The sequence below is a fragment of the Meles meles genome, chromosome 10, assembly GCF_922984935.1.
Source record: "Meles meles chromosome 10, mMelMel3.1 paternal haplotype, whole genome shotgun sequence".
NCBI lineage: Eukaryota > Metazoa > Chordata > Mammalia > Carnivora > Mustelidae > Meles > Meles meles.
In genome coordinates, this window is record NC_060075.1 from 67,381,358 (window position 1) to 67,407,454 (window position 26,097).

Genomic DNA, 26,097 nt, shown 5'->3' on the forward strand with positions numbered 1-26,097 from the left:
AAAACTGGAAGCATTACGATTCTAGATTTCAAACTATATTACAAAGCGATAATCATCAAGACAGTATGGTACTGGCACAAAAACAGACACATAGATCAATGGAACAGAAAAGAAAATCCAAAATTGAACCCACAATTATATGGTCAACTAATCTTCAATAAAGCGGGAAAGAATATCCAATGGGAAAAAGACAATTTCTTTAACAAATCGTGTCTGGATAGCAATATAGAAAAGAATGAAACTGGATAACTTTCTTATACGATACACAAAAAACAATTCAAAATGGATAAAAGACCTAAATGTAAGGCAGGAAACCATCAAAGGAAAACACAGGCAGAAACCTCTGACCTCAGCGACAGCAACTTCTTACCAGACATGTCTCCTGAGGCAAGGGAAACAAAACCAAAAATACACTGGGACTTCATCAAGATAAAAAGTTTCTGCACAGCAAATGAAACAATCAACAAAACTAAAAGGCAGCCTACAGAATGGGAGAAGCTATTTGCAAATGCCTTATCAGATAAAAGGTTGGTATCCAAAATCTACAAAGAACTTAACAAACTCGGGGCACCTCGGTGGCTCAGTGGGTTAAAACCTCTGCCTGTGGCTCAGGTCAGGATCCCAAGGTGCTGGGATCAAGCCCCACATCAGGCTCTCTCTGCTCAGCAGGGAGCCTGCTTCCCTTCTTCTCTCTCTCTCTGCCTAACTGTGATCTCTGTCTGTCAAATAAATAAAATCTTAATTTAAAAAAAAAAGAACTTAACAAACTCGATCCCCAAAAAAACAAATAATCCAGTTAAGAAATAGGCAGAAAACATGAATAGACACTTTTCAAAAAAAAAAAAAAAAAAATCCAAATGGCTAAAAGACCCACGAAAAGATGCTCAACGTCACTCAGCATCACATAAATACAAATCAAAACCACAATGAAATACCATCTCATACTTGTCAGGATGGCTAAAATTAACAGGAGAAATCAGAGGTGTTAGTGAGGATGAGGAGAAAGGGGAACTCTCTTGCACTGCTGGTGGAACACAAACTGATACAACCACTCTGGAGAACAGTATGGAGGTTCCTCTGAAAGTTAAAAATAGAACTACCTTATGATTCAGCAATTGCACTTCTAGGTATTTACCCAAAGAATACAAAAATACAGATTCAAAGGGACACATGCACCCCAATGTCTATAGCAGCAATTCCACAATGGCTCAGCTATGGAAGAGAGCCCAAATGTCCATCGACTGATGAATGAAGATGTGGTCTTTACAATGGAACATTAACTCAACCATCGAAAGAATGAAATTGTGTCACTTGCCATGACAAGGATGTAGCTAGAGAGTGAAATAAGTCAGCCAGAGAAAGACAAATGCCATATGATCTCACTTATATGGGGAATTTATGAAAGAAAACAGATGAACAAGTGGGAATGGAGAAAAGAAAAAAAGGAGAGAGGGAAACAAGCTGTAAGAGACTCTTAAAGGTAGAGAAATGAGGGTTGATGGAGGGAGGTGGGTGGGGGATAGGTATTAAGGAGGGCACTTGTTATGATGAGCACTGGGTGTCGTATGTAAGTGATGAATCACTGAATTCTGCCCTAGAAAACAATATTGCACTGTATGTTAATTACCTAAAATTTAAATTAAAAAAATTAAATTAAATACTTTCTAGAGATCCTAAGGAAGCAAAAGGCATACCCACTCAATGAAGGAAGATGGTTAACCACTGTTTTTCTTTAAGCTGCTGCCACACTGCACTAACCTGCAACATGCAGTAACTTGCTGTTTGGACATCTCCAGTTCTATCGACATAACTCTCCATTAAGTCCACTCCATCTTTAGTAAGGCCTGTAAGCAGTATTCCTTCCAAATTTCCAGCCTCTTTCATTTCATTGGTCAACTTTTCAATATATCTATTTAACTGGAAAATTCAAAGTGATTTTTCTGAAGCAAACTGTTTCACTATATACTCTGTGCTTCAAAATGTATACTTTAGGAATAATTTCATTTTTATAGAAAACATTTTAAAACACAGCCCTTGCAGAAAAGATCTCTTAAGAAGTCTGTATCTATCATAAATTACAATGCAGTATCTGTGATTATTTAAAAATTTTTTTAAAAAGGCATTTATTATGTTTTATTATTCTATAAAATAAGTATAGAGGGTGATTATTTAAAGAGAACTGTCCCTCAGTATTCGCAAAGTTCTTGCTATTAAAAGAATCACAAAATCTGAGATGAATGGGAACTTGAAGATTATCAAAAACAATCACTTCTTGGTAAGGTCTCTGACTTCATCGGACCCCAACCTCTAGCCAAGAGTCCTCAGTGTTCCCCCACACTTCCTCATTATTACAGCACTTAGCACCTTGTATTACTGGTTGTTCCTGGGCATTCCTTTCTCACTATACACACAGAATATGCATTCAATACTTTTACTGAATTAAGAAATGAAGGAATTCTTTTATAGCATTGCAAAGACGTGAGTTCCATGCCTTTATCTATACACCACAAACAGAAATAAACTAAAATATTAAGTCAGGATTCTTAAACAAATAATTCTGGTTATGATACACAAGTCTACAGTACCTTGATCTAACAATTACTTTACTTTTTAAGAAGAATTTAGATATAAATGTTACACATACATATTTGTACATAAAGTTAGTTTCTTAATCAAGTAAGAGGAACTATTAATTACTTCAAATACAAAATTAAATTAGTTTTTACCTGACTATCACTAAGGAATTTACAAGCAAATGCCACTCTGTCACGTACGGCAACTTTATTTTCATACTGAAAAGAAGAGCAAGAAATTACTTGTAGATGCTATGAGTTTTAAATTCTTGCATACTATTTTACATACTTAATACACAATTTTATTTTCAAAAGTATTAGTAACATTATTGTGTATATACTGGCAGAGCCACTGGTTGCCTAAGATGTATCCCTCTAAATGTATCCCTCTAAATGTATCCCTCTAAAAACTCAGTGCTCAGGTTATTCTTGCAAAGTAAAAATCTACATCTTAAATACTGACCAATTCAGTTTAAAAACACTCCAGTTCAGTCTTATGTAACTGCAACATTAAAATATAAGCAGTGATTTATGTATTTATGTATCAACAGATTTAGATGTCATGAAATCCTTCCATCACAGAAATTAATTGTGAGGAAACTGAGAAAATCTTTTCTGGGATGCTAAGTTAATCAGCAAATCTAAGAAATCTGTGAATTATCAGTAAATATACCACTGTGAACATACCAATACAGAATTTGGAAAAACTGTCAACACATATCTCTAAATGGAAAGTTTAAGTCTTAAAATATACCCTTATAGACAAAACTTTTGTGGCCACAGTAAAATACAGTTATATAGGTGGTTTGCAACAAAATTTTCAGAGGTATTGTGATTAAATTTTTGTAGACCTTTCAATATTGTAAAACAGTATTTTGAATTTCTAAGAAATGTAGAAAAGTAATTAATTTTGTGGTAAGTAATCTACAGTCTTAAGGTGGAAAAAAGATCGTATTTCCATTGAAGTCATTCTATGAAATATAGTCTCCCTACTTAGAATGTAAGATCACTTCAGTTAGTAAATATCCTAGCATGTTTTCTCAATTACAAAATATGGTTCTGCCCTTAAGAGGAAACATGTTTGGTACAAATTAGATTTAACTCTTTAGGTTCAGGCAGAGGTGTTACTATTTTGATGGGGAAAGGGTTATAAGTATTAGCTTAGAAAATATTAGCTGTATAGAAAATATTAGAAATAATAGCTGTAAAAATACAGCTCAGAAAACTAAAACCCAAAAAAGTTAACTAGCCAGCTGAAGTAACTAAACTGGAGCAAGGACTCAGACCTTCAAACTTCTGATTTCCCAAATGGGTACTTTTCATTAGATTACTACAACTTAACAATTTTTAACAAAGGATATGTTAATTATAATTATTTACATAACGTATAATTAGATACACTCTCAGGCAGTTTAAAAATATGAACTTCCTACTCAAGGTAAGATATACTTTACCCAATAATCCAAATTTAGATATAAGAAAATGAGGGTATTTATAGTAGGTCATTTAATTTAAAATGCAGAAATTTAATATTTAAAGAATACTTCTCTATCAATTTAAAATTTGAACAATCCACTTCTTTTTCTAGTCTTCGCCATACTTTACTACTTCCTGAAAATAATATTTTATTCCTTCAAAATGCAACACTTAAAGTCTTCCATTTAACAAAAGAGTAATTAACAGTAAAAACAAAAACACAACATACTCTTGGATATTAATTTGAAGCGGTTAGAAAGTTCAATAGTTCATTTACTAAAAGACAAAATAAACAAACTAAGGAATTGTTAAAATGGACACTTAATAACATTTATTAAAATCTTCATTAAGATATCTCAATAAAATACATTTTTTATAAATTCTTAGGGACTGACACTTAAATCCATTATTCAAGCAATGTGTCTTTTATATTAAGTGCTATAATGGCAAACACAAATAAATTTCATGTTAGAAAGCTCTTCTCAGGGGCGCCTGGGTGGCTCAGTTGGTTAAGTGACTGCCTTCAGCTCAGGTCATGATCCCGAGTCCTGGGATCGAGTCCCACATTGGGCTCCCTGCTCCTTGGAAAGTCTGCTTCTCCCTCTGACTTTCTCCCCTCTCATGCTCTCTCTCACTGTCTCTCTCTCAAATAAATAAATAAAATCTTTAAAAAAAAAAAAGAAAGAAAGCTATTCTCAGTGGTAGAAAGAGTTCCAACAATGCAAAGAAAGTTGTAGTACTACAACTTTAAGTTGAAGCTTAAAACCCAGTAACTGAAACTTACATCTCATTTTATTCTTCCTTACCCCACTTTGTGATAAAGAACCTATCTGGTGATGTGCTTACAGGCAGTTAAAGCAGGAGAGATAAAGCAATGAAAGACCAAATGAAAAAAAAAAATGAAATAGTTCACTGTAAGTAGCATGATCATACATCTTCCAAACTGGTACATGTCTGAGAATACAAGTACTAACTTGGACAAAATATATAGTCATTCTGATCATAACTGATCATGTATTTGTTTACTTAACTAAAATCCAAATATTTACTTTTAAAAAATTACAGTTCAATATAAAACTTATGCTTATATAGTTGTAGAATTCTAGAGCTGCTCTTAAGCTAAAGGATAAATCCTATGCTGTTTATATCTGTAAATTATATTGTTCAAACTATTTAAAAAATCAAGTTTATTATCAGCTAACTGTAAAATGACATTCAAGAAGAGCTGCTCAAAAATACTTAAGATACCTTCTTTTAATGCAAAATACATAAAAATATAACAATATTTTATGCAACAGACACTTGAAAATTTTAACAAGGTTAGGTAAAAACTCCTAACTTAAAAGGAGTCTTCTCAAACAGAAATTAGCTTACCAATACTCCATCATAAGATCCTGTCTCACTTGTCAGAAATGCAAACATGACACACAGATATGGGTTATTTAATTGTAGTCGTAGAGTGCTGCACATTTCTCTCCAAAGGGAGTTTTTCTCATCTGTATATCCCGATAAAGCCATTGCCACAACATTGAGATTCAGATCACCTGCACATTAAAAACAGTCAGCTAGTCAAAGTGAGCAAAAGCTCAGCACCTCCTCTTCCAGTTCTAAACCATAAACAAAGATCAGAGGGTGACATTTACCTACAGAAAAATAAGCGCACTAGAATTAAGGGTTTTGATCCAGATTGGAAAATTTGGCAAGGACCACAAGCAAAAATTTCCATTCTTATGAAACTTTTGTCCATATTGCTAACCCTGTGCAAGACAAGCACATCTTTAAATTTTCAAGTTCTCATTCCAGGCAGTTCCTATACAGTGTTACTGTTTAGGGCTTAAATGAAGAGAAGTGAAGCCATACCACCAGAATTACTGTCAGCCTTATTAAGTTCATTTATGTTGACATATTTCAAAGCAACGGCAGTAAATAATACAGTACTCCAGTGCTATAACTTTCAAAATTATTTTGTTTTCCTATTCCTAAGTATATAATGCTCATACTTAAGTATATGTTCTGAAAACCAGTATATCAGCATTCTTTTAATAGTTTAACACTTCTAATTTTTCTAGGAAAAAATTAACTATCAGCATTACCAGAGAATTGTATTTGGACACATTTGCAACTAAGTATTATCAATACTTGTTATTAATAGTTTTTTTTAAAAAAATCAATAGTTTTTAAACATTGGTTCTTAGCAGTTTATATAGTCACTGATAACGTGCTAACCTGACAGCCCTATGGACTGGCTAGCCTCCTAACATAAGTTCACTTCAAGAAAAAACTAATTTCACTTTTAAGTTTTACTCTTTAGTATTTTGTACATTTATTATAACAGTTTTCTTATTCTGTTCCTGGATCCTAATCATTTTCTTTCTTTCCCAAATAAAAACAGCATCTCCCACTTCGTTATTAAATAGCCTTGTTCTTCATTTCTATAAACACAAGGCCCAAGTTGCTTTGTGCTTGCTTCCTCTGCTTATTCTATTAAATTGAACTAAAGTCTGTAAGATTAACAACCACCACCACCACCACAAAACAGTATCTTCCCAATTCCTGCTCAAAACAATTTATGTCCAAGTGGAAGGAACACTGGATTCAGGGAAATCTTCTCTTTAATCCTTAAAGTTATTGAAATCACTGGAAAGATAGTTTTCCCCTACTGATAGTATAGGTGTTCAAATCTAACACTGAATTTTCCAGGTATACATGACAGGGAAGTATCATGTCCCCAGGTCGTAGCAAAATTATAATTAGAAATGGCTTTAAATATCAAACTCTTTTTTCATCACCACGTTATCTTTTATTATATTCTCAAGTGGGGAAGACTTACATTAGAGCAAAAGTGAAAGAAAAAAGGCCATCTGGGCAAAACATTAGCTTTTTCAATTTTTTTACTGCAAGTAAATACATTACAGTTAATTTCATGTTTTTCTGTATGGTACAACAGAAGTGTAATGGTTTCAAAATAAACCAGCAAGTAAGAATTAAGTATTCTGAATACAAGAAATCATTTGCTAGGTGCATTAAAAATCAATAGCTACATACATCTTAGTTATTTTTAAGTGAAATATTCCTGATGAGAAAAAAAAACCAAACCTGAATTTCTGGATTGAATTCATTTGCCTGAGTGTTTTCTTGCAAAAAATGTCAGAGTAAAAACCTTATTACATTTCACTGTTTCTTTCTTTTAAAAAAATATCAAATGGAAACTATGTTTAAATCACCAGACTCAAGTAGAAGCATTTTTGCAGCTCAAAATATGATTTTTATAAAACTCTGTATTAGTCTAACTAAAAGTGTCATTTAGAGTTTCCTAAAAGCCAACCAATAACCATCCAAAAGACGAAGTAAAAATACTCTCAAATATTTGCCATAAGAATGCTTGCAAATTGAAGTAGTCCTATCTTCAAGAAAATATATTTTTAAAAAAATGTGAATGTCTTTTAAAGAAAAAGCATTAAAACAGATGCATTTGAACATTCACTGTAATATTAGATTCAATACAGATTGAATACAATCTAATATTAATACAATATTAGATTCAATACAGAATGGTATTGAAGACACATTTTGTCTTTAGACACATTATTGGGCTAATACTTTAATAGATACAGTTATATGTTCTCTTTCAAAAGAATTTACACAAATATACTGACTAAATATTTGAAAGTTATCAGTGTCTTCTCTTCAAAGAATTCTATGAACTATGATTATCCTTGACTATAACCTAATACCTTTTTCTGAAGACGCCCCTTCATTCAGGATTTGGATAGCTCGTCGAATATCCAAGTTGAACAATGCCACAGCAGCAGCTCTCTCCCACTCCCCTTCTTGCACAAGGGAATTCAAAAATGGCCCTACGTCTACATCCGTTCCTTTCTTTATCCACCCGCAAAGCTGTAAAGCTAAGATTCTCTCTTCATTTAAATTCTGAATATCACTTTGCTTATCCAAACTGTTCCAATTATGTCTGCTGCTTTCCACCATTCCTAAAAAGAGAAGTATTTTTATATCAGTTGCTTTATTATTATTTTTTGAAATATATTTAGAAAATAAGTCCATTTTACACAGATTATCTCAACGTCGTATTTTGGATATGTGACTTCTTAACTACAAATTTATGACAGCATAAACGTAAAATATGCCACAAACAAAACATACTTTACAAGTTGTGAAGTTAAACAGTTCCTTGAGTATCAAAAAGAGCTACAGGAAGAAAGATTAATGTTTGATAGCAATAAGTTTGACTCCCTGCTTCAGAGCACCTCCCTGACCACCAAATCTAAGAGTGCCACTTGTTACTATCTGATGTGAAACCATTTCCTCCATATCTAATGTAAGCTCCCATATTTCATTAATTTTCAGACTTATCTCTTCTCCTGCTAGAACATATGCTCCAAAAGGGCAAGCATCTTGTTTCTATTTGAGAGGTTATCCCCAGTGCTTAAGACCCAACACACTCTCTCTCCATCTTCTGTTTTTTCTTTGTATGCATATATATGAAAAAATGAGATAAATATAAAAGTACTTCAAAAGTTTAAATACTAAAGCTAATACACAATGGCAATGATTTTAAGGTTTCTTCCTCTTCACTAAGTCAGAAGACATTATATTCTCATTCTCTTTGTGTAAGGAATCTAATTCATCCAGCATTAGATTGCAATCAAGGTGGATGATCCTAATGGTACTAAATTTAGGTAAAACATAAATGAAACTTGACTCAATTACAACTCAAATTCTTAAATGTTCTACAAAGTTTTACCATCAAAACTGTCATTGTAGAATTATGCGTTGTTATTTTAACAAAAAGGATTTTCAGAATAACCTAAATTATGAATTAGGCAGCAACAATGTCCAACATTACAAACATCTTTTATTCGGAGTAACTTATAGTAATTCTATGTTTATCTACTTACATGTAATATAGTAAGTATACCTTTATAAATAACTAGATCAATAATAAATAGGTTTTAAGAAATAATTCAACTTGGGCGCCTGGGTGGCTCAGTGGGTTAAATCGCTGCTTTCGGCTCAGGTCATGATCTCAGAGTCCTGGGATCAAGCCCCACATCGGGCTCTCTGCTCAGCAGGGAGCCTGCTTCCCTCTCTCTCTCTCCCTGCCTCTCTGCCTGCTTGTGATCTCTCTCTGTCAAATAAATAAATAAAATCTTCAAAAAAAAAAAAAAGAAATAATTCAACTTGTCTATGGTAGGTAGGATTGTATAATGGGCTCCATGATTCTTGCCCTCTAGTAACCACACCCTTCATAATCCTCTTCCCTTGAGTACAGGTGAAATCTGTGACTTGCTTCTAAATAATACAAGATCGTACAAGTGAAAGCATTTTGGAGATACAACTAAGGTTGTTATTCCATTGACTCTTACTTAATCAAAGGGAAATTATACTGTGTGGACCTGCCATAACCAGGTGACACCTTTAAAAGAGTCTGGAGGAATGAGAGAGTCTCCAGCTGAACTGGAAGTAAAAGCTTTGTTTTGAGATGGCTATGTGGCAAGGAAGCATGCAGCCTCTACGAGGGCAGCCCCTGTAACAGGCAGCAAGGACACTTCTGTCCCACAACTCAAAGAACCGATTCTGTCAACAACCATATGAGTACTCATTTTCATTTTAGCAATGTGAGACCCCGAGCAAAGGATCCAGTGAAGGTAGGCCAAGACTCCAGACCATGGAAATGATAATAAATGCATTAATATAAAACTAATATACTACCCAAAGTTGACTTTAACTATACTCATCTGATCGAGGTATTAAATAAATGAACACAAGCAAAATTGAGAAAGTATTAAAAACTGAATCGGGCACCTAGGTAGCTCAGTCAGTTAAGCATCCAACTCTTGATTTCAGCTCAGGCCACGATCTCAGGGTTGTGAGATCCAGCCTGGTTTGGGCTCCATGCATAGCATGGAGTCTACTTAAGCTTCTTTCTCTCCCTCTGCTCACCGCTCCCCCACATGCATGAGCTCTCTCTCCCTCTCTAAATAAAATCTTTTAAGGGGCACCTGGTGGCTCAGTAGGTTAAAGTCTCCGCTTCCGGCTCAGGTCATGATCCCAGGGTCCTGGGATCGAGCCCCACATCGGGCTCTCTGCTCAGTGGGGAGCCTGCTTCCCTTCCTCTCTCTGCCTGCCTGTCTACTTATAATCTCTGTCTGTCAAAAAAATAAATAAAATCTTTAAAAAAAAAAACAATTGAATAGTTGTCATTTACAAATCAAATATACACATATAAATAATGCAAGACATTATTTCTCTTTTTTTTAAGATTTTTTATCTATTTATTTGTCGAGAGAGAGAGAGAGAGAGAGAACAGGCAGACAGAATGCCAGGCAGAGGCAGAAGCAGGCTCCCTGCTGAGCAAGGAGCCGGATGTGGGACTTGATCTCAGGACGCCAGGATCATGACCTGAGCAAAAGGCAGCCACGCAATCCACTGAGCCACCCAGGCTTCCCAAGACATTATTTCTTAAAGTCCATTTATTCTAAATATATGGGTAGAGTAAAATTAGTACATAACCAAAGTCTAAACTCACCAAACCTAATTCACACTTTCATTTATTTTTTTATTTAAAGATTTTTATTTATTTATTTGACAGAGAGAGAGATCACAAGTAGGCAGAGAGGCAGGCAGAGAAAGAGGGGGAAGCAGGCTCCCTGCTGAGCAGAGAGCCCGATGAGGGGCTCAATCCCAGGACCCTGAGATCGTGACCTGAGCTAAAGGCAGAGGCTTTAACCCACTGAGTCACCCAGAAGCCCCTATTTCACACTTTTAAATAACTTGTTTCATTGTATGATGTTAGGCTACAGCAAAGGCCTACAATATTATTCATGTTAGGACATATTTTAAGCTATATATCACTGCTTTATGAAAAGTTTCAAGATGAGTTATTTGTAAAATTCTGGAAATTTAATAAACAGTTAAATAATTACACTTGAAAGTACTTATTTTTAACCCTACTGTTGGAAACTGTTGCCATTTAGGTCAAGGGCTCGGGAGGAGACTTCTGAAGTTTTCTTTCCTTAAGAGAACCACCTGCCCTTTGAAAAGAGGAAGCAAGTTGCTCTGTTTGCAACCATGAGGAAAGTTAGTCATGACAAATGATTTTTAGCTTATGAAAGTGAAATTTTAAGAACTATTAGAAAATTCTGAATAATGATTAAGTTAAAACATGTATGTTAAAAAATAAATACAACATTACTTTTCTGAATAACAAATTTAAATTTAGATAGAATGTACATATTACATTTCAAGTAGAACAGACTGTCAATGTATCATAAAGTATTTATTTTCATATCTCCCCTATAAATTTTGGATTCAATGCTGAGGACACTAAAAGGTAAAAATAACAATTTTAAACAGCTGAACAAAAAGTAGCATTTTCAAACAATTCCTCTTAATAAGATTCCAGTTTCTTAAGAGTTTTTATTTTACAGAAAGTGTGTCATGGAATAAAGATCAATACCTATGACTCCAAAGAGTTCATTACTAAGAGGGGGAAAATTATCCCCTAAGTGAAATGCCTGGATATTGTGTCATGTATTTTGGTTGTCTAGAGGCCTTCTTACAGCTTGATGACCGTATGACAGGTTAATTAGGGTTATCAAATAAGCAATATGATATTGTGCATTTCTAAGTGTATAGTAATTATTTTTAACATGTGGGAATTTAAAAATACACGAATTTAACTACCTCTGAAAAAAATTAAAATCTACGCATGTTATGCAATACTAAAGTGAAAAACTGTATCCTTTAAATTTGAGATTGCACTACATATAAATAATAGAATTGACATTTTATTGACAGGTTTGAGAGAAACAAGTTCATATGGAAATTAAAGAACATTTTTTTAAAAATTGGTTTCAAATACTACACCAAGCAATGAGACACTATGCTATCTGTAGATATTAATTTGTTGCATTTTTACATACATGTAACAAAGCAGTACAATTATCCAGTGTATATAAGAACATTTTGTTGTTAAAAACATTAAGTCCACCTATTCGGTCTATTAAAGTAGTTCTGAATAGTCAAGTTCTCTAGATAAGAATTTATCCCTGAAGTATAAAAATATTTTCATCATACTGGATGGAAGGCTGACCAACATTTATTATGCAATATTTTGCCATCCTAAAAGGAAAGAACTATACTAACAACATTATGAACACTTTTCCACAAGATTGTACTAGACATTCCCTTAGAGCATGCATTCTCATCCTGGTTTACTTTAATACTTGGTCCACCCAATAAACTAGTGTCTCTGTTCCTTTGCTTCCTTATCTCCAGTGGTTCACACCTCCAAGATTTGATCCACTCCTTTCATAGACATATTCCAAACTGGTCCTCCTTCAAAAGAACCACTTTCTTGGGGCGCCTGGGTGGCTCAGTGGGTTAAGCCGCTGCCTTCGGCTCAGGTCATGATCTCAGGGTCCTGGGATCGAGCCCCGCATCGGGCTCTCTGCTCGGCAGGGAGCCTGCTTCCCTCTCACTCTCTCTGCCTACTTATGATCTCTCTCTGTCAAATAAATAGATAAAATCTTTAAAAAAAAAAAAAAAAAAAAAAAAGAACCACTTTCTTACCACAACCGCATAGCCTTCCAGAAATCTCACTTCTAAGTTTTTCAAACTCACAATCTCTTGGTCCCTCATATTTTTATCTATCAGTCTTCTGTCATTTCTCTCCCAAAGATCAGCAAATGAATCATTCTCTTCCCAGTGTCCTAATTTTCTCAGCCCACTGTCCTTTATTTTATCTCTGGTAAAACAACATTGCCCCACAATCCTCCCATATTTCTCAAGCCAACTCTGGCTCCTCTTCTCAGTGTCTTCTCCCTAATAGCCTTCCTGGTCCTTCTCAATAAGCAAACCCACTACATTGAAAAAGAGGAGCCATCAGGGGGAAGCTCCTCAGCCTCCGTCATTGAACCTTATACAACCTGCATACCTTTCCCCTTCCCCTCTGGCTAGTATGGAGAAACTGTACATCCTCCTATTTAATGCTAGTCTTTTCACCTGTGCTCTGGATCCCATTCTTTCATATTCCTAGGAATTTTGCTCTTCACTACTCCCTTTTTTCTGCATCTCGACCTCTTTGTATGGGCTTCCTCACATCAGCATTTAAGCTTGCTTAAATCAATCCTATGTTAATAACAAAAACAAAGAAACACAAAAACCTTCTTATGACTCCAGATCCACTTGCTGCTTTTACTATATATCCTTTGTCCTCCTTCATTTAGTCAAATTTCTTGGAAGAATTATTTAAAATGGATGACTTTACTTCTTCAACCTACTCTAAACTTCTTGCCTACTGCACATCTCCACCTAACTATCTCAAACTCAACTTTCACCAAAACAAACTTTTTTTCTTCTTAAAAGCCCTCTTCCGGGGCGCCTGGGTGGCTCAGTGGTTTAGGCCACTGCCTTCGGCTCAGGTCATGATCTCAGGGTCCTGGGATCGAGTCCCGCATCGGGCTCTCTGCTCGGCAGGGAGCCTGCTTCCCTCTCACTCTCTCTGCTTGCCTCTGCCTACTTGTGATCTCTCTCTGTCAAATAAATAAATAAAATCTTTAAGAAAAAAAAAAAACCCTCTTCCTATGTTAACCCTACGTAATTAACTGGTACTGGTATTAACCCACTTTCTTAAGCTATATATATGCGTGTGTGCTGTTTTTCACTCTTCCTTCCCCTCCATCTCCTGTATTCAATCTTTACATTTTGTCACACTCTAATTATCCACATTTTTCTAGCTCCTCTGCCACTAACCTTGATAGGAACACTTTCAGGTCTTGCCTAATTACTGCAGCTTTTATTTTAAAAATATTTTATTTATTCATTTGAGACAGAGAAAGATGTTCAAGTGCACAAGCAGGGGGAGAGGGGCAAAGAGAGGAGGAGAAGCAGACTCACCACTGAACGGGGAGTGTAGGGACTAGGGGCTCGATCCCAGGACCCCGAGATCACTACCTGAGCCGAAAGCAGACACTTAACTGACTAAGCAACCCAGGTGCCCTTAATTACTGTGGCTTTATCTGAGGTCCCTGTTTGAGTCTCTCCAATTCATTCCATACCATACCATTACCATTCCAATACCATTCCATTACCATACCATAGAGCAACAGCTCTAAAACACAAATCTAATTCTGTCAATACTCTTCAAAATCTTTCCTTGGTTTCCCTTTGCCACAGGATAAATCTCCCTAAATTCTTACCATGATTTCTAAGTCCTGAGTTACTTACCCGACTGCTTACCTTTCTAGTCTCCATTCTTCCCTCATTTCCTTTCTCACACTCTGTTCCAGCAATACTAAAATGTGCTATGCTCCCTCTCCTCTGGGTTAATTGCATATGCTGCTCCCTGTCTGGACCTTCTTTGCCTTTGTTTTTACCTCCTCCAGGCAACCCTCTCTAATCCTTACACCCAGATTAGGATTCTTCTATACATAATTGTTAGTTCTTCCTCATGGTAAATTGCCTAGTTACTTGTCCATATTCTGAACTAGAATGTAAACCTCCCAAGAACATGGGTAATATCCACCTTCTTCATTCTCTATGAGGGAAGAGACTTAGATTGTTGACAGTTATACCTTATTATTCCAAGGACAATTCTTAGCACATAATAAGCACATAATAAATATTGGTTGAATAAATAAATTTACCTCATATTGTAAGAATTCAATAATGTAACATGGGGAAAGCAACTAGCATGACATCTAATACACAGTATGCACTCAGCATATATTATTTATCACCAAAGTTAAAATTTCACTGTGTGCTACATAATACAGTGAGCAAGATAACTCAATGAGTTGACTATTTGTTGAATCATAAGAGAGACAATTAAAGAAGTATGGCCAGATAAAAAACTGAATGACACGTGTGCCATCTTTGACAGTTATTTCTCTACTTTTCACTTTGGGACTGTAGAGACAAAAGTATCAAAACCAAAACAAGCAAAAAGCTGAAAGTCTAGCAATGAGGAAATCTTTCTAATGTAGTTTTTTAATCTGGGTAAAGACTACTCTTAAGTCAAAACATTCAGTTTCTCTCTACTACAGCAGAAATATATTCTATTTGTCCTCTTGCTTTTCCTCAGAGGCAGTTTGTAGGTTTACCCCTAAAATATATCAAAATACAACAAAAACAATAATACACCTCGGAATAACTGAGAACATAATGTGGCCAGACCTGCTATATAGCAAAAATACTAAAATTTCTATAAATTGTTTAAATTTTTGCAGTGGCAATTTTAAAGTCATGAGCAGACTCATATATAGGGATATTACAGTGTATCTGCCCTTTTACTCACATTAATAAAAATGGAAGTTTCTAATTGGACTCATGTATTTTATTTCTAATAAATTTATTTATAATAAAATTTACTTTTTTGGTGGAGAGCTAGTGAGAAAATACCAAAATGAAATCTATCAAATAGTGTCTACTGTAGCAATGTGGAACAAGGTAATAATGCGAAAGTCCTTTAAATTTTTTAAAAATATTAACAGTTTAATTGAAATACTTAACCTATTCTTATTAAATTAGTATTTTTTACATGTTGTATTATTTGTATAGTATCTACGAAAATCCAATTAAAGACCAAGTTGAATTTATTACTTGAACTGCCACTCTTTGACTAAATATAAACTACTTTTCTAGCAGTTTGACTTGGGCCCAAATTTGATTGCTTTCAAAAGCTAGATACTGAATCCTAGGTTGGGGAAAGGATTATAGTAAAATGCACAATTCCATTTCAATAAAAAACAGTTAAGAATAACTGCTCAGTAAAAAACCAAGTTTGGCTCTTTTGTCATATTTATTCTTAAATAGTTGGTCAATTTCAACCCTGCATTAACTCATACATTCATTTAATCATCAAGGACTCTTTCAGGTAAGGCTCCTTCAGATAAGGTCATACTTCATGACATAGTTACCCAGACCCTGCCATTAAATAGCTAAGTGAAAGCATTTAGGAAGCACAATAAAGAGAGATCTCCTTCAATTATGTCATTTTATTTAGCTTTTATAAAAGCAAAATACTGTGATATAACCCAAACAACCAGGATCCTGTAAATCATCTAATGTAAAACCTCTCAAAGTGGGTCTTCAAAAAAAATAGCAGTGAATAAATGAATAGATTAGAAAGACTGTATCACTTCAATGAATCAAGACTCCCCCTGAAAAAGAATTTTGGATATAAAATACACATTTAACAATTCACTAAAGTATCTAACCAGAAACCTTCCAAAACAACAAAAAAAATTTAGGCACATTTATTCTGAAGTAATTAAATGATGGGGATAAAGGGAGAAAAATAAGAGTACAAAAAGTATACTTTAGAAAATATAGAATTTTCTTACCCAAAGATGATTTTACAATTGATTTAATTCCTGCATAAACCAATGATCCTTTGTTTCCTGGAGATTTCTGATCCATATCTTCTGTATACTGCTTCATAAGTATTTAAATGCATAGGAAATATTAATGATGATGCATAATAACATATTTCAAAGCTAAATTTATTTTGATTTGGAGTGAATTCATAATAGGTATTAGCGAAAGTGAGATGGTCCTACTTTATTGCAGATAAACTTTTCTTCCTTCTACACAATCTGTAAAGCAGTATTTCAAGTTCAACAGTTTTAAATAATTTTACTTTGCAATTTTAGCATTATGTAACTTGCTTTTGCATATAAAACATTCAGAATAAAATTCAGACTGATCTTTCAGCAAACTTTAAGAACAGTTTTACCTGATTCCTCTCATGAAATTCATAATAAAAGGATATAGTGCAGGGTATACCAGAGGGACTTGAGCTGTGGGTCTTCATTTCCAGCTAAAATATGGTTTCTCCACACCTGTTCCGTATCAAGTCCGTACCTGGATAAAGCCCGAAGGCGCATCTTTGTTGCTATATCTTTTTCTAAAGAATTATCATTTTCTTCTTCTGCACATTCATACAAATGACGACCACAAGCCCACATTAAAGATGTAATTGGGCTCCAGGCAAGAGATATCCTTTCAAAAACAGTGAAGTCAGACATTGTTCGGTTGGGAGTTACAACTATCATTCTATTTTGACTTGTTGGATGCCAAGCAAAGGAAGCAATGTAATTATCGCAAGGTTGCACACTTCTTTCAATTATTGTGGGTTCAGTTTCATCTCCAATGGGAGTGGGTGTGTGCTGCATATCATATAATCTAATAATGTTACTATCCCTTGTCAAAGTGGCCAGCAAACCAGTCCTAGTTGGACACCATGCTACTTTTGTTAAGGGCTTTGGTTGCTCAGTCAAAGTCAAAACTGGCTTCTCAAATTTCCTTAGATCCCATATTGCAACCTGACCTTCATAGAAGGAAGCAACACGATCATGGAAGTAGGGGTCTACTGTCACCCCCTGAACAGCTTTTGTATTTACAAACATCTTTTGGCTTGTATTCCGAAGATCAAATATGGCTAAGTTACGATGCATACCAGCAAGGAGAAGTTTCTGGTCTCGTGGAAGCCAACAAAGAGAGAGACAAGCATCATTTTGTCCTAATTCATAAAGAGGTTTTGTTACTAATAATGTTGTTTCAGTTTCACCTGCTGAAAGTCTCACTTTCTCCATGGGAACTATATCAGGAGTATATTTGCTGCAAATATCCCAAATCAGCACTGAAAAATCAGCTCTGTGTTTATCTAGCCCAGCAGCAAGCCAGTTACTATCCAGTGGATTCCACGCAAGGGTATTACATTGTCGTGCATGTTTTGGAACAAATTCTTTTCCTATCAAATCTTTGAATTTTGAGTTATGATCCTGACCAAGACTTGTAAGTACAACTCGACCATTTGCTTGTCCAACTGCTAGAAGACATTCAGGATCATAATTGAGATACCAGGCAACACATTTCATATACGGTGTATCTGAATTTATTGATAGTAATGTAGCCGCAGAGTCTTCAGATAAACGTAAAGATCCAGCTTTGAGTTCTGAATTCACAGTAGATTCCACATGATAAAGGCTCAGTTCAGAGTCACATACAACAAATCTATCAACCTGGTGTGGTGCCCACAATATATCAGGTTTGGTACCGCTCATGTTTATTGACGTGCTCAAAGAGTCCAGTCAGGTCCATTCATTGAAAATCTGTTTAAAAATAAAGTTTTAAAATCTTAACAAAATACAACTGTAAGATGAATAAACTATTCAGAAAATCAGGAAATCCTCTATTTGAGACTCTCTTTCAATGTATTTCTTCTAACTGCTATAAATTCATGACAATATTTATTGATTAAAAAGGGAAAAAGAACTTCCCCCAATAAGATGAGGTGGTTAGATTCTGAGAAATACATTTTGGCCTTACTTCCCATTATCAATTATTTTAATTGCACTCTTATTAGTAATTTCATTAACCTTACAGCTAACAGAACTTCAGTACAGCGAGCAAATTAATAAGCATCATCTCTTTGAAGGCGGTAAAACTTTAAAGGGTTATGAATCATGTTTTTTTGGTGTTTTTTTTTTTTAAGATTTATTTATTTATTTATTTGACAGACAGAGCTAGCACAAGTTGAGGAGTGGCAGGCAGAATGAGCAGCAGACCCTCTGCTGAGCAGGAGCCCAATGTGGGACTCGATCCCAGGATCCTGGGATCATGATTTGAGCTGAAGACAGACACTTAACCAACTGAGCCACGCAGGCGTCCCATGAATCATGTTCTTAAGCAACAGTTTACACCAAAACTATTCAATAGAACTTTCAGCAGTGATAGAAATGTTTTCTGGCTGTACTGTCTAGTAGGGTAGCTACTAGCCACATGTGGCTAACCAAGCACAAGAAATGTAACTAGAACAAATTTTAAATCTTACTTACTTTTCATTTATTTTTAATATAAATAGCCACATGTGGCCACCAAAACAGACAATGAAGATTTAAAGTACAATGCCGCTATTAAAACAGGTCTCTTCCTCAAGTTTCAAGAATAAGCAGCTGCCCTGTATGGCAGAATAAACAATAACATGGACTGAACAGAGTTAACTTCTATTCCTAGCTCTGACACATATTAGCTATACACCACAGAAGGGCCTTTGTGATCAGGGGTCCTTTGTTTTCTCACCTACATAACTGAAGAGTTGGTTTAGAGTACTGCTTCTCAAACTTCATGTACCGCCTATTTTTATTCAATATTTTTATTTAAAGTGACTATTTTTAAAATCAGAAAACTGATCTTAATTTCATCATGAAGTCCATGAATCATAGGTAAGGTATGCTTAATATTTTTTCTAAGACACATTAAAATAAATGTGTAACTATTAGAATGCTTAGAATGTTTTTTAGAAGGTTTTATTTTTTTGTGAGAGAGAGAGAGGTGGGGAGGGGCAGACGGAGAGGGAGAAGCAGGCTCCCCACTGAGCAGGGAGCCCAACATGGTGCTCCATCCCAGGACCCCGGGGATCATGATCTGAGCCAAAGGCAGACACTTAACTTACTGAGCCACCCAGGTGCCCCTAAAATGCTTGATATGTTACTTATATTGGAATTTTTAAAAAATGCTTGATTACGTTTTACCTAAAATCATCCTGTTTACGACCAGTAGTACACACACTGCATTTGGGAAACTGAATTAAGTGATCATTCAAGGCTCTTCCAGTTTTCAATTCTATGAACTTTGATTAATACTGACATGGAATTTTGGAAAGATGATAGTTGTTTAAACACAAACTAAAAATAGCTATGTTAAAAATGGTACTTTTGGGGCACCTGGGTGGCTCTTTTGGTTAAAGTGACTAACTCTTGGTTTTGGCTCAGGCCATGATCTCATGGGTCATGAGATCAAGCCCCTCTTCAGGCTCCACACTCGGGGAGATTCTCTCCCTCTGCCCCTCACCATACTCACACGTGTGCCCATGCACATACTGTCTCTCAAATAAATACATTTTTTTAAAAAATTAAAAGAAATGCTATTTTAAGAGCAAAAGCTACTTAACAAAAATTTAAATGTCTGTTTCTAACCAATTCTGGCTAGAGGTTAAAGTCTGGATTAAAAAAGGAAAAAAGTATTTGGAATCTTCATGGCAATCAGAATCTGTACAGCCATGCTTTCAGTTCTTAAAAGGTGAAGCTATGATTCATTCACCCCCTGATCCCCTATACCAGATGTAGAGCCAGGCACAGACTCTTAATACAGATACACTAAATAAAATCAGCTCAAATATATTTGCTTTACCTCTTGTCCTTGTAAAACTTTCAGTCAGGAATTGTCAGGAATTATCAGTCTAGAATTCAATATACTCATACAATTTTGCAGTCAAATGCTCTACCACTGAACTATAACCCCGACTCATACAATTTTGTTGACTGGGAAAGACCTCTAAGAATTCTTACACTGGTTTATTTCCTTCCTTAAGAGGTCTGATGCACAAGATCATCATTTCTATTACATTTCTACTAGACCCTCAATTTCTTCACTTCTTTGCTGTTGTAAGCTTGCCTTCCCCAAGCCTAGATCAACCCAATTATTTACTCTTCTTTCCTCCACTCAGGCTGCCAAGTCTCACAGCTCTGAGGACTGATTCTGTAAGAAATTAAGATACGCAACATGCTTAGCCTATGGTGTTGATTTAGCAATTCTTTTACTCATCTGTATATTCAGGCCTTTATGAAATTCATCTTTTTGTAATACAACTTGTACATACAGGGACCTTTCTAAAACGCAAAATTAGCCAGGTTATACAATGCCTACTTAAAACCCTCTAATGGTTTCCAAGTGCTCGTAGTAGAGAGTTCCAAATATCCAATATAACCTATAAAATCCTAAATGCTTTGGTCTCTACCAACCGCTTTGGCATCAAGGCACACCATTTTCCTCCCTGCTGTATTCTAGCTACACTGTTCTTCTTTTTGGTTCCTAGAATGTAATCTTCCTCTGCCCCCTTCCATCACCTCTACTTCGCAAATGCTGTTTTCTCTCAATGGAGTATTCCTCCCTCCCTTCCAGGCCATGCTTGACCATCTCTCAACCATCATGGTCTGAAGCTGACATCAAATATCCTCTATCCCCTTCCTGGTCTGTCAGTTTATTTAGATAGTACTCTCAGTGAACAGTATTCCTTCCTTTGAACACCCTGTCTCTTCTACTAAATTATAAAAGCTGTAAGAGCAAGAAAAGTATCTTTGCTTTCCATTTATACCTCCAGTACCCAGCCTAAGGCTAAGCACTTAGTAGATACTTAATAATTATTTATTAAATGCTCCATCTGACATTTCTTACACAGCTCTATCCAAGTTTTACCAATTTCCTCATTATTCCATGCCTTATCCTTCCTAGTAGAGAATGGCTCCAGCCAAGAATGAAGTACCCACTGTCAGGGTTCCAATGATGGGCAAGAGCCCACAGTGAGCCACCCTAACGGAGGATCACTCTAATACCTGTCTTTCATTTATTCTGTAAATATTTACTGAGCATAGTGTATGTGGTAGAAACTGTTCTAAATGCTAAGAACATGGTAGTGAACAGAGAAAAACAAGCCCCCTGGTTGCTATAATCTAAATTGTACCCCCAAATTCATGTTGAAGTCCTAATCCCCAATGTGACAGTATTAAAGACCCTTTAAGGGGGTGATTAGAGTTAAATGAGGTGATGAGGTTAGAGTGCTAATCTGACAGAAATGGTGCCCTTACAAAAAGAGGAAGAGACAATAGAGTTCTCTCCTCACCATGAGAACCCAGTGAGAAGGCAGCTATGTACAAGCCAAGAAAAGAACTTTCACCAGAACCAGACTACACTGGAACCCTGATTTTGGACTTCCAACCCTTGAGAACTGTGAGAAAATAAATTTCTGTTATTTAAGCCACCTACTCTGTGGTCTTTCATTAAGGCAGCCCAAGCAGACTAGTACACTAATCTAATAAAGACTGCATTCTAATGCTGATATTCAATTTTAAAGAGAATTTAAAAATTCATGAATGAGAAGAGGCACCTCATGCAATAGGACATAGCTAAGACAACAAAAAGAAGGAACAGATACTGCCAAGTGAGGGTGCACACTCATGTCTTCACAGAGGAAACCTCCTAAATGGAGGTATCTGGAGATCTGGCCTATCTTATCATCTTATCAAAAGATAAAACACTCAAATAATCACACATTCGATATAGGCCTCCATCCTATTATCACATTCTTTACATGGATGATCTATAAGAAAATTGGTGGTATGTGGAAAAATCCACCATAAAAAAAATAAAGTGTTACTATAGTTTAAAAAAATCTTTGATTTGCATGACTCTCAATGGAGGACTATCAGCATTTCTCCTGATTGTAATTACGTTTGTACAATATTTGTATCACCAGCCACAAAAATCTGATTACGGTAATTCATATAGAATCACAAAACTGGAGAGAGACTGGCATGCCCCTCACATTTCATAAAAGAGTAAAGTGAAGACTAGGTGATTTAGTTCTTATCCAACACCTCCCAACTCCCATCCTAGATTACTGCAGAAAAATCAACTACATGATTTGCAAGGTCCAGTACAAAATGAAACTACAGGGCCCCCTGCCCCCTGTATTTGGGCCTTATATGATGGCATAGGTTGCATAACACAAAGCTGGCCCTGAATAGAGAGGTACATCCATAAACCCCCTTTTAAGAAATGTCTTTCTTTATAGTCCAACACACAATACAGATGGATCTTGGCTCATGAACACAGATGACTAAGAAAATGGTGAAGAGCAAAGAAAACAACCTGGAGTCAGAGGACCTCCAACCACTCACTGGCTAGACTCAACTAAATCTGTTAATACACCACGACTATAAAATAAGAATAAGAACCCACCCTACCTCCATCTCACAAAGTTGTGAAAAACTGAGTTATTCGCATCACACAGCTATTGGTATCACTATGATTTCCTTAAGAAGCCCTGAAGTTAATGTTTTCAAATGCTGGAGACATTGGAAAGTGGGAGGAGTAGGGGTGAAATCTGCAATAATTACAGCTTACATTTTACATCCTCACCTTCAAGTGTAACAAGAGTTCACTTCCCATCAAAGTTCACTTCCCATCCTTCTGAGCAAAGGAAAGCCATGTTGATTCCGTATTCTTCACCAGAATATCTGTGACAGCACTGTCTGACAGAAATACTGTGTTAGCCATGATTTAAAAGTTTCTAGTCGCCACATTGAAAAAGAGATGAAATCAAACAATGTTATTTTATTCAACCGAACATATAAAAAAAATACCCTTTCCACATGTAATCGATGTAAAAAAAAAATATTGAGAATTTTTTTTTCTTTGGTGGCAAGTCTTATAAATTCAATGTGTATTTTACATTTACAGCACATCTCAACCCCGCGGGGCTACTGGGCAGTGAAGATCCATAATACTAAGTATATAAGGTACCTGACTGCTCAACTTTCACATCCTTTTGTTGTTGTCTTCTACTTTTCTATGAGAGTAACAACAGTACTTTAAAGAAATTTTCAGCCTCACCATCTTCAAGGAGAGCCACTGCATAAATTTCCATTAAAATTATAGATATACTTGCCCGCCCCCCCCGTCTCGTGATCTCTGTCAAATAAATAAAATCTTTTCAAAAGATAAAATAAAAATATAGCTATACAAAAGGCCTGCAAATGCAGTCATTTGCTAAGCAATTTAGCAATGCTCGTGGCACACGGGAAAGGCTTTATTCATCCTTACACGGAATTTGCATTGGCCCTACAAAGCAGAAAGCACAGTTAACTCGGTGACAGGCCCTTCAGGAAATATTTAACAGAGTACAGCTAGAGAGCGTGGCTCTTTGCTATTGCTCGAAGTCAGGAACCTGAGGACCACCCCCACGCTCGACACCTGGGTGAGCCTCCCGTGCAACGCCAGTACACCGGGTTCCGCACGAAGTCTCCCGGCGTGTAGCTGCAGCGCGGACCCAGCGCCCCCGAGAGGGTCGGCCCGCAGCTCCAAGGCTCCCTAGCAGGCCCGGCCCGCGGCCCGACGCGGTTGGCCCGCGGCCCGACGCGGTTATCCCGCAGCGCTCAACGCGAATACCCGCGCCACCGCTCTGAGGAAGCCCTCGCGTCGGCCCTCCCCCGGGCCTTTTAACTGGGCTTCCCCGGGCCCCTTACGGCGGCCCACGCACTCCCGAGTCCGCGCATAAGGGCCCTCCGCGTCGGGAATGCTTGGACGCTACCGGAGCCACAACTCACTGACCTGAAGAGGCAGCGCGGCTGTCGCACAGCCACTTCCGGCCTGGTCACCGCCCCTCCCTCCGTGGGAGTCCGCACGCGGGCAAGATGGCGACCGCGGCGGCGGGGCCGGCAACCTGGGCCACCGGGCCGGGACCCAACACCCCAACACCGCACGCCTCCGGGACGCGCAGACGCGTCTCGGCCTTGGAAGAGGAGTTCCCCACCCGTGAGCCCCGCCTTTCGGTCGCCCGGGAGTAGCACCGCCCCGGGGCGGGGCCACTGCCCTGGAGGCCCCGCCTTCCGCCCCAGCGCCCCCGGCACCCCCGGAGGCCCCGCCCCTGCAGCCTGCGGGAGGTATCCCGGGCACGCGCACCTGCGGGAGGTATCCCGGGCAAGGCCCGTCGGAAATGCGTTATCTCTGGCACTGCAGACGCTTTACCTCATTCTATCACTTTAAATTTCCATTAACAATTTATTGCAGGCCATCGATGTAGTAGAAATTCCAAGGGTATGTGGTTCACGATTTATTCATCCTTTGCTCATTCCACAAACACATCTTGAGTGCCTGTTGTGTACCTAGCGCTGGAATTGCTGGAATACTGGGGACACTGGAGTGAACAATAAAGACGCGGTACCGGCAGAAACAGTGATGCCTTGTTGGGACTAATCCAGTGCTCCACCGGAGGGGCGCCCCCTTAGTGTTGGGAGGTCAGGAGTGCTTTCTTGTGAACCCCTAGGCTGACCCAAGAAGGATGAATACGGGATTAGATGGGAAAGGAAACAGAGGAGGAGGCTGGGAGAGAAGAGCCTTCCAAGGCAGAGGAAGATCAAGGACAGGTTGAGGAGGGATTGCATCTCAGAGGGGCAGCTGTGAAGTATGGATGGATGAGCAGGGGAAGTGGGGAGTGATCAAGATGCTCTATCAGAAAGGCATTTGGAAAAGAGGCTGGTGAGTTTGGGTGGACTTTTTCCTAAAGGCAATGGTGCAGTCATGGAAGGTTTTTTAACTAGGCAGGTAGTGTGATTAGTTTTTCAGGAAGAAAAGGGAAGGGCAGGGTAAGTATGCCAATGAGAGGTCATGGTAATCCAATACCATTTGGTATTGGTATGGAGAGTGGGGGGTGGGGGGTGGTGTGTGTGGAGAATATTTAGAAGATGGAATAAACAGAGCTTGACGATTGACTTAAGAGAGTGAAGGAGAAAGATGATTCTAGGGTTCTGGTTCCCATAATTCATTCCACCTTTGGAAAAGTGGAGCCCGAAGAAAGTGCTGTACTGCAGGGAGATACCAGAAGATTCATCACTTCATATACTATCTTCCCCAACTTCTCAATGGTTCAGGCCCTGGCCCGAAATTTCCAGATCAATACAAGTCTCTTCCTTATCTGTTCTACCATATACATAGTCTGTCCTCAGGAGATGACATTGCTTCCTACTTCAAAAAGAATTTAAGTTATTAGGTAGGAATTCCCCAGAGCCTCCTCTTATTTTCTCTTTCCTGTCCCCAACATCATCATTCATTCCCATTCTCACTTTCTTCTACTTGACACAGAGGAAGAGGATGTTTCTATATGTTTCTCATCTTCTGGGACCTTGCAGGGTCTGTGTGTCTTAAACCTCTCTGTTTCTACTTGTTTACCTTCAATGTATGTTCAAGTCACTCTCATTTTCCTTCTCTAAGGAGAAGGCCATGCTGGCTCTCTCTCATCCTCCATCCTCCTATTTTCCCCTGAATTTACTCTTCTCAGGCCTTCATGCCACCTCTTCTCCGAAACTGCTCTTTACTTGCCTGTCATTGTCTTCCCCTTCTCGAATATATGCTCCACATCACCAGTTTTCATTCCATTATACCTCTACCCCTCAATGTTAGCGAGGCA

General features: G+C 37.4%; 1 protein-coding gene across 7 annotated transcripts in view; it reads right to left on the reverse strand.

Moving 5' to 3' along the window:
- MIOS (meiosis regulator for oocyte development) overlaps positions 1 to 24,450 on the reverse strand; it is a 38,126-nt gene extending 13,676 nt beyond the window's left edge. The window contains exons 1-8 of one of the 7 annotated variants that reach the window (XM_046021313.1): positions 24,243 to 24,449; positions 23,052 to 23,160; positions 16,843 to 18,184; positions 16,415 to 16,513; positions 7,784 to 8,038; positions 5,424 to 5,593; positions 2,727 to 2,792; positions 1,759 to 1,917 (exon numbers count right to left, since the gene is read on the reverse strand). In XM_046021313.1, the coding sequence (XP_045877269.1) occupies positions 1,759 to 1,917; positions 2,727 to 2,792; positions 5,424 to 5,593; positions 7,784 to 8,038; positions 16,415 to 16,513; positions 16,843 to 18,136 (2,043 nt within the window). In that variant the 5' untranslated portion in view covers positions 18,137 to 18,184; positions 23,052 to 23,160; positions 24,243 to 24,449. Of the gene's footprint in view, positions 1 to 1,758; positions 1,918 to 2,726; positions 2,793 to 5,423; positions 5,594 to 7,783; positions 8,039 to 16,414; positions 16,514 to 16,842; positions 18,185 to 23,051; positions 23,165 to 23,809; positions 24,211 to 24,242 lie in introns of those variants that run through there. The other 6 variants (XM_046021315.1, XM_046021314.1, XM_046021317.1 and 3 more) reach the window with 6 other exon arrangements.
- Positions 24,451 to 26,097: the final 1,647 nt, after the last annotated feature.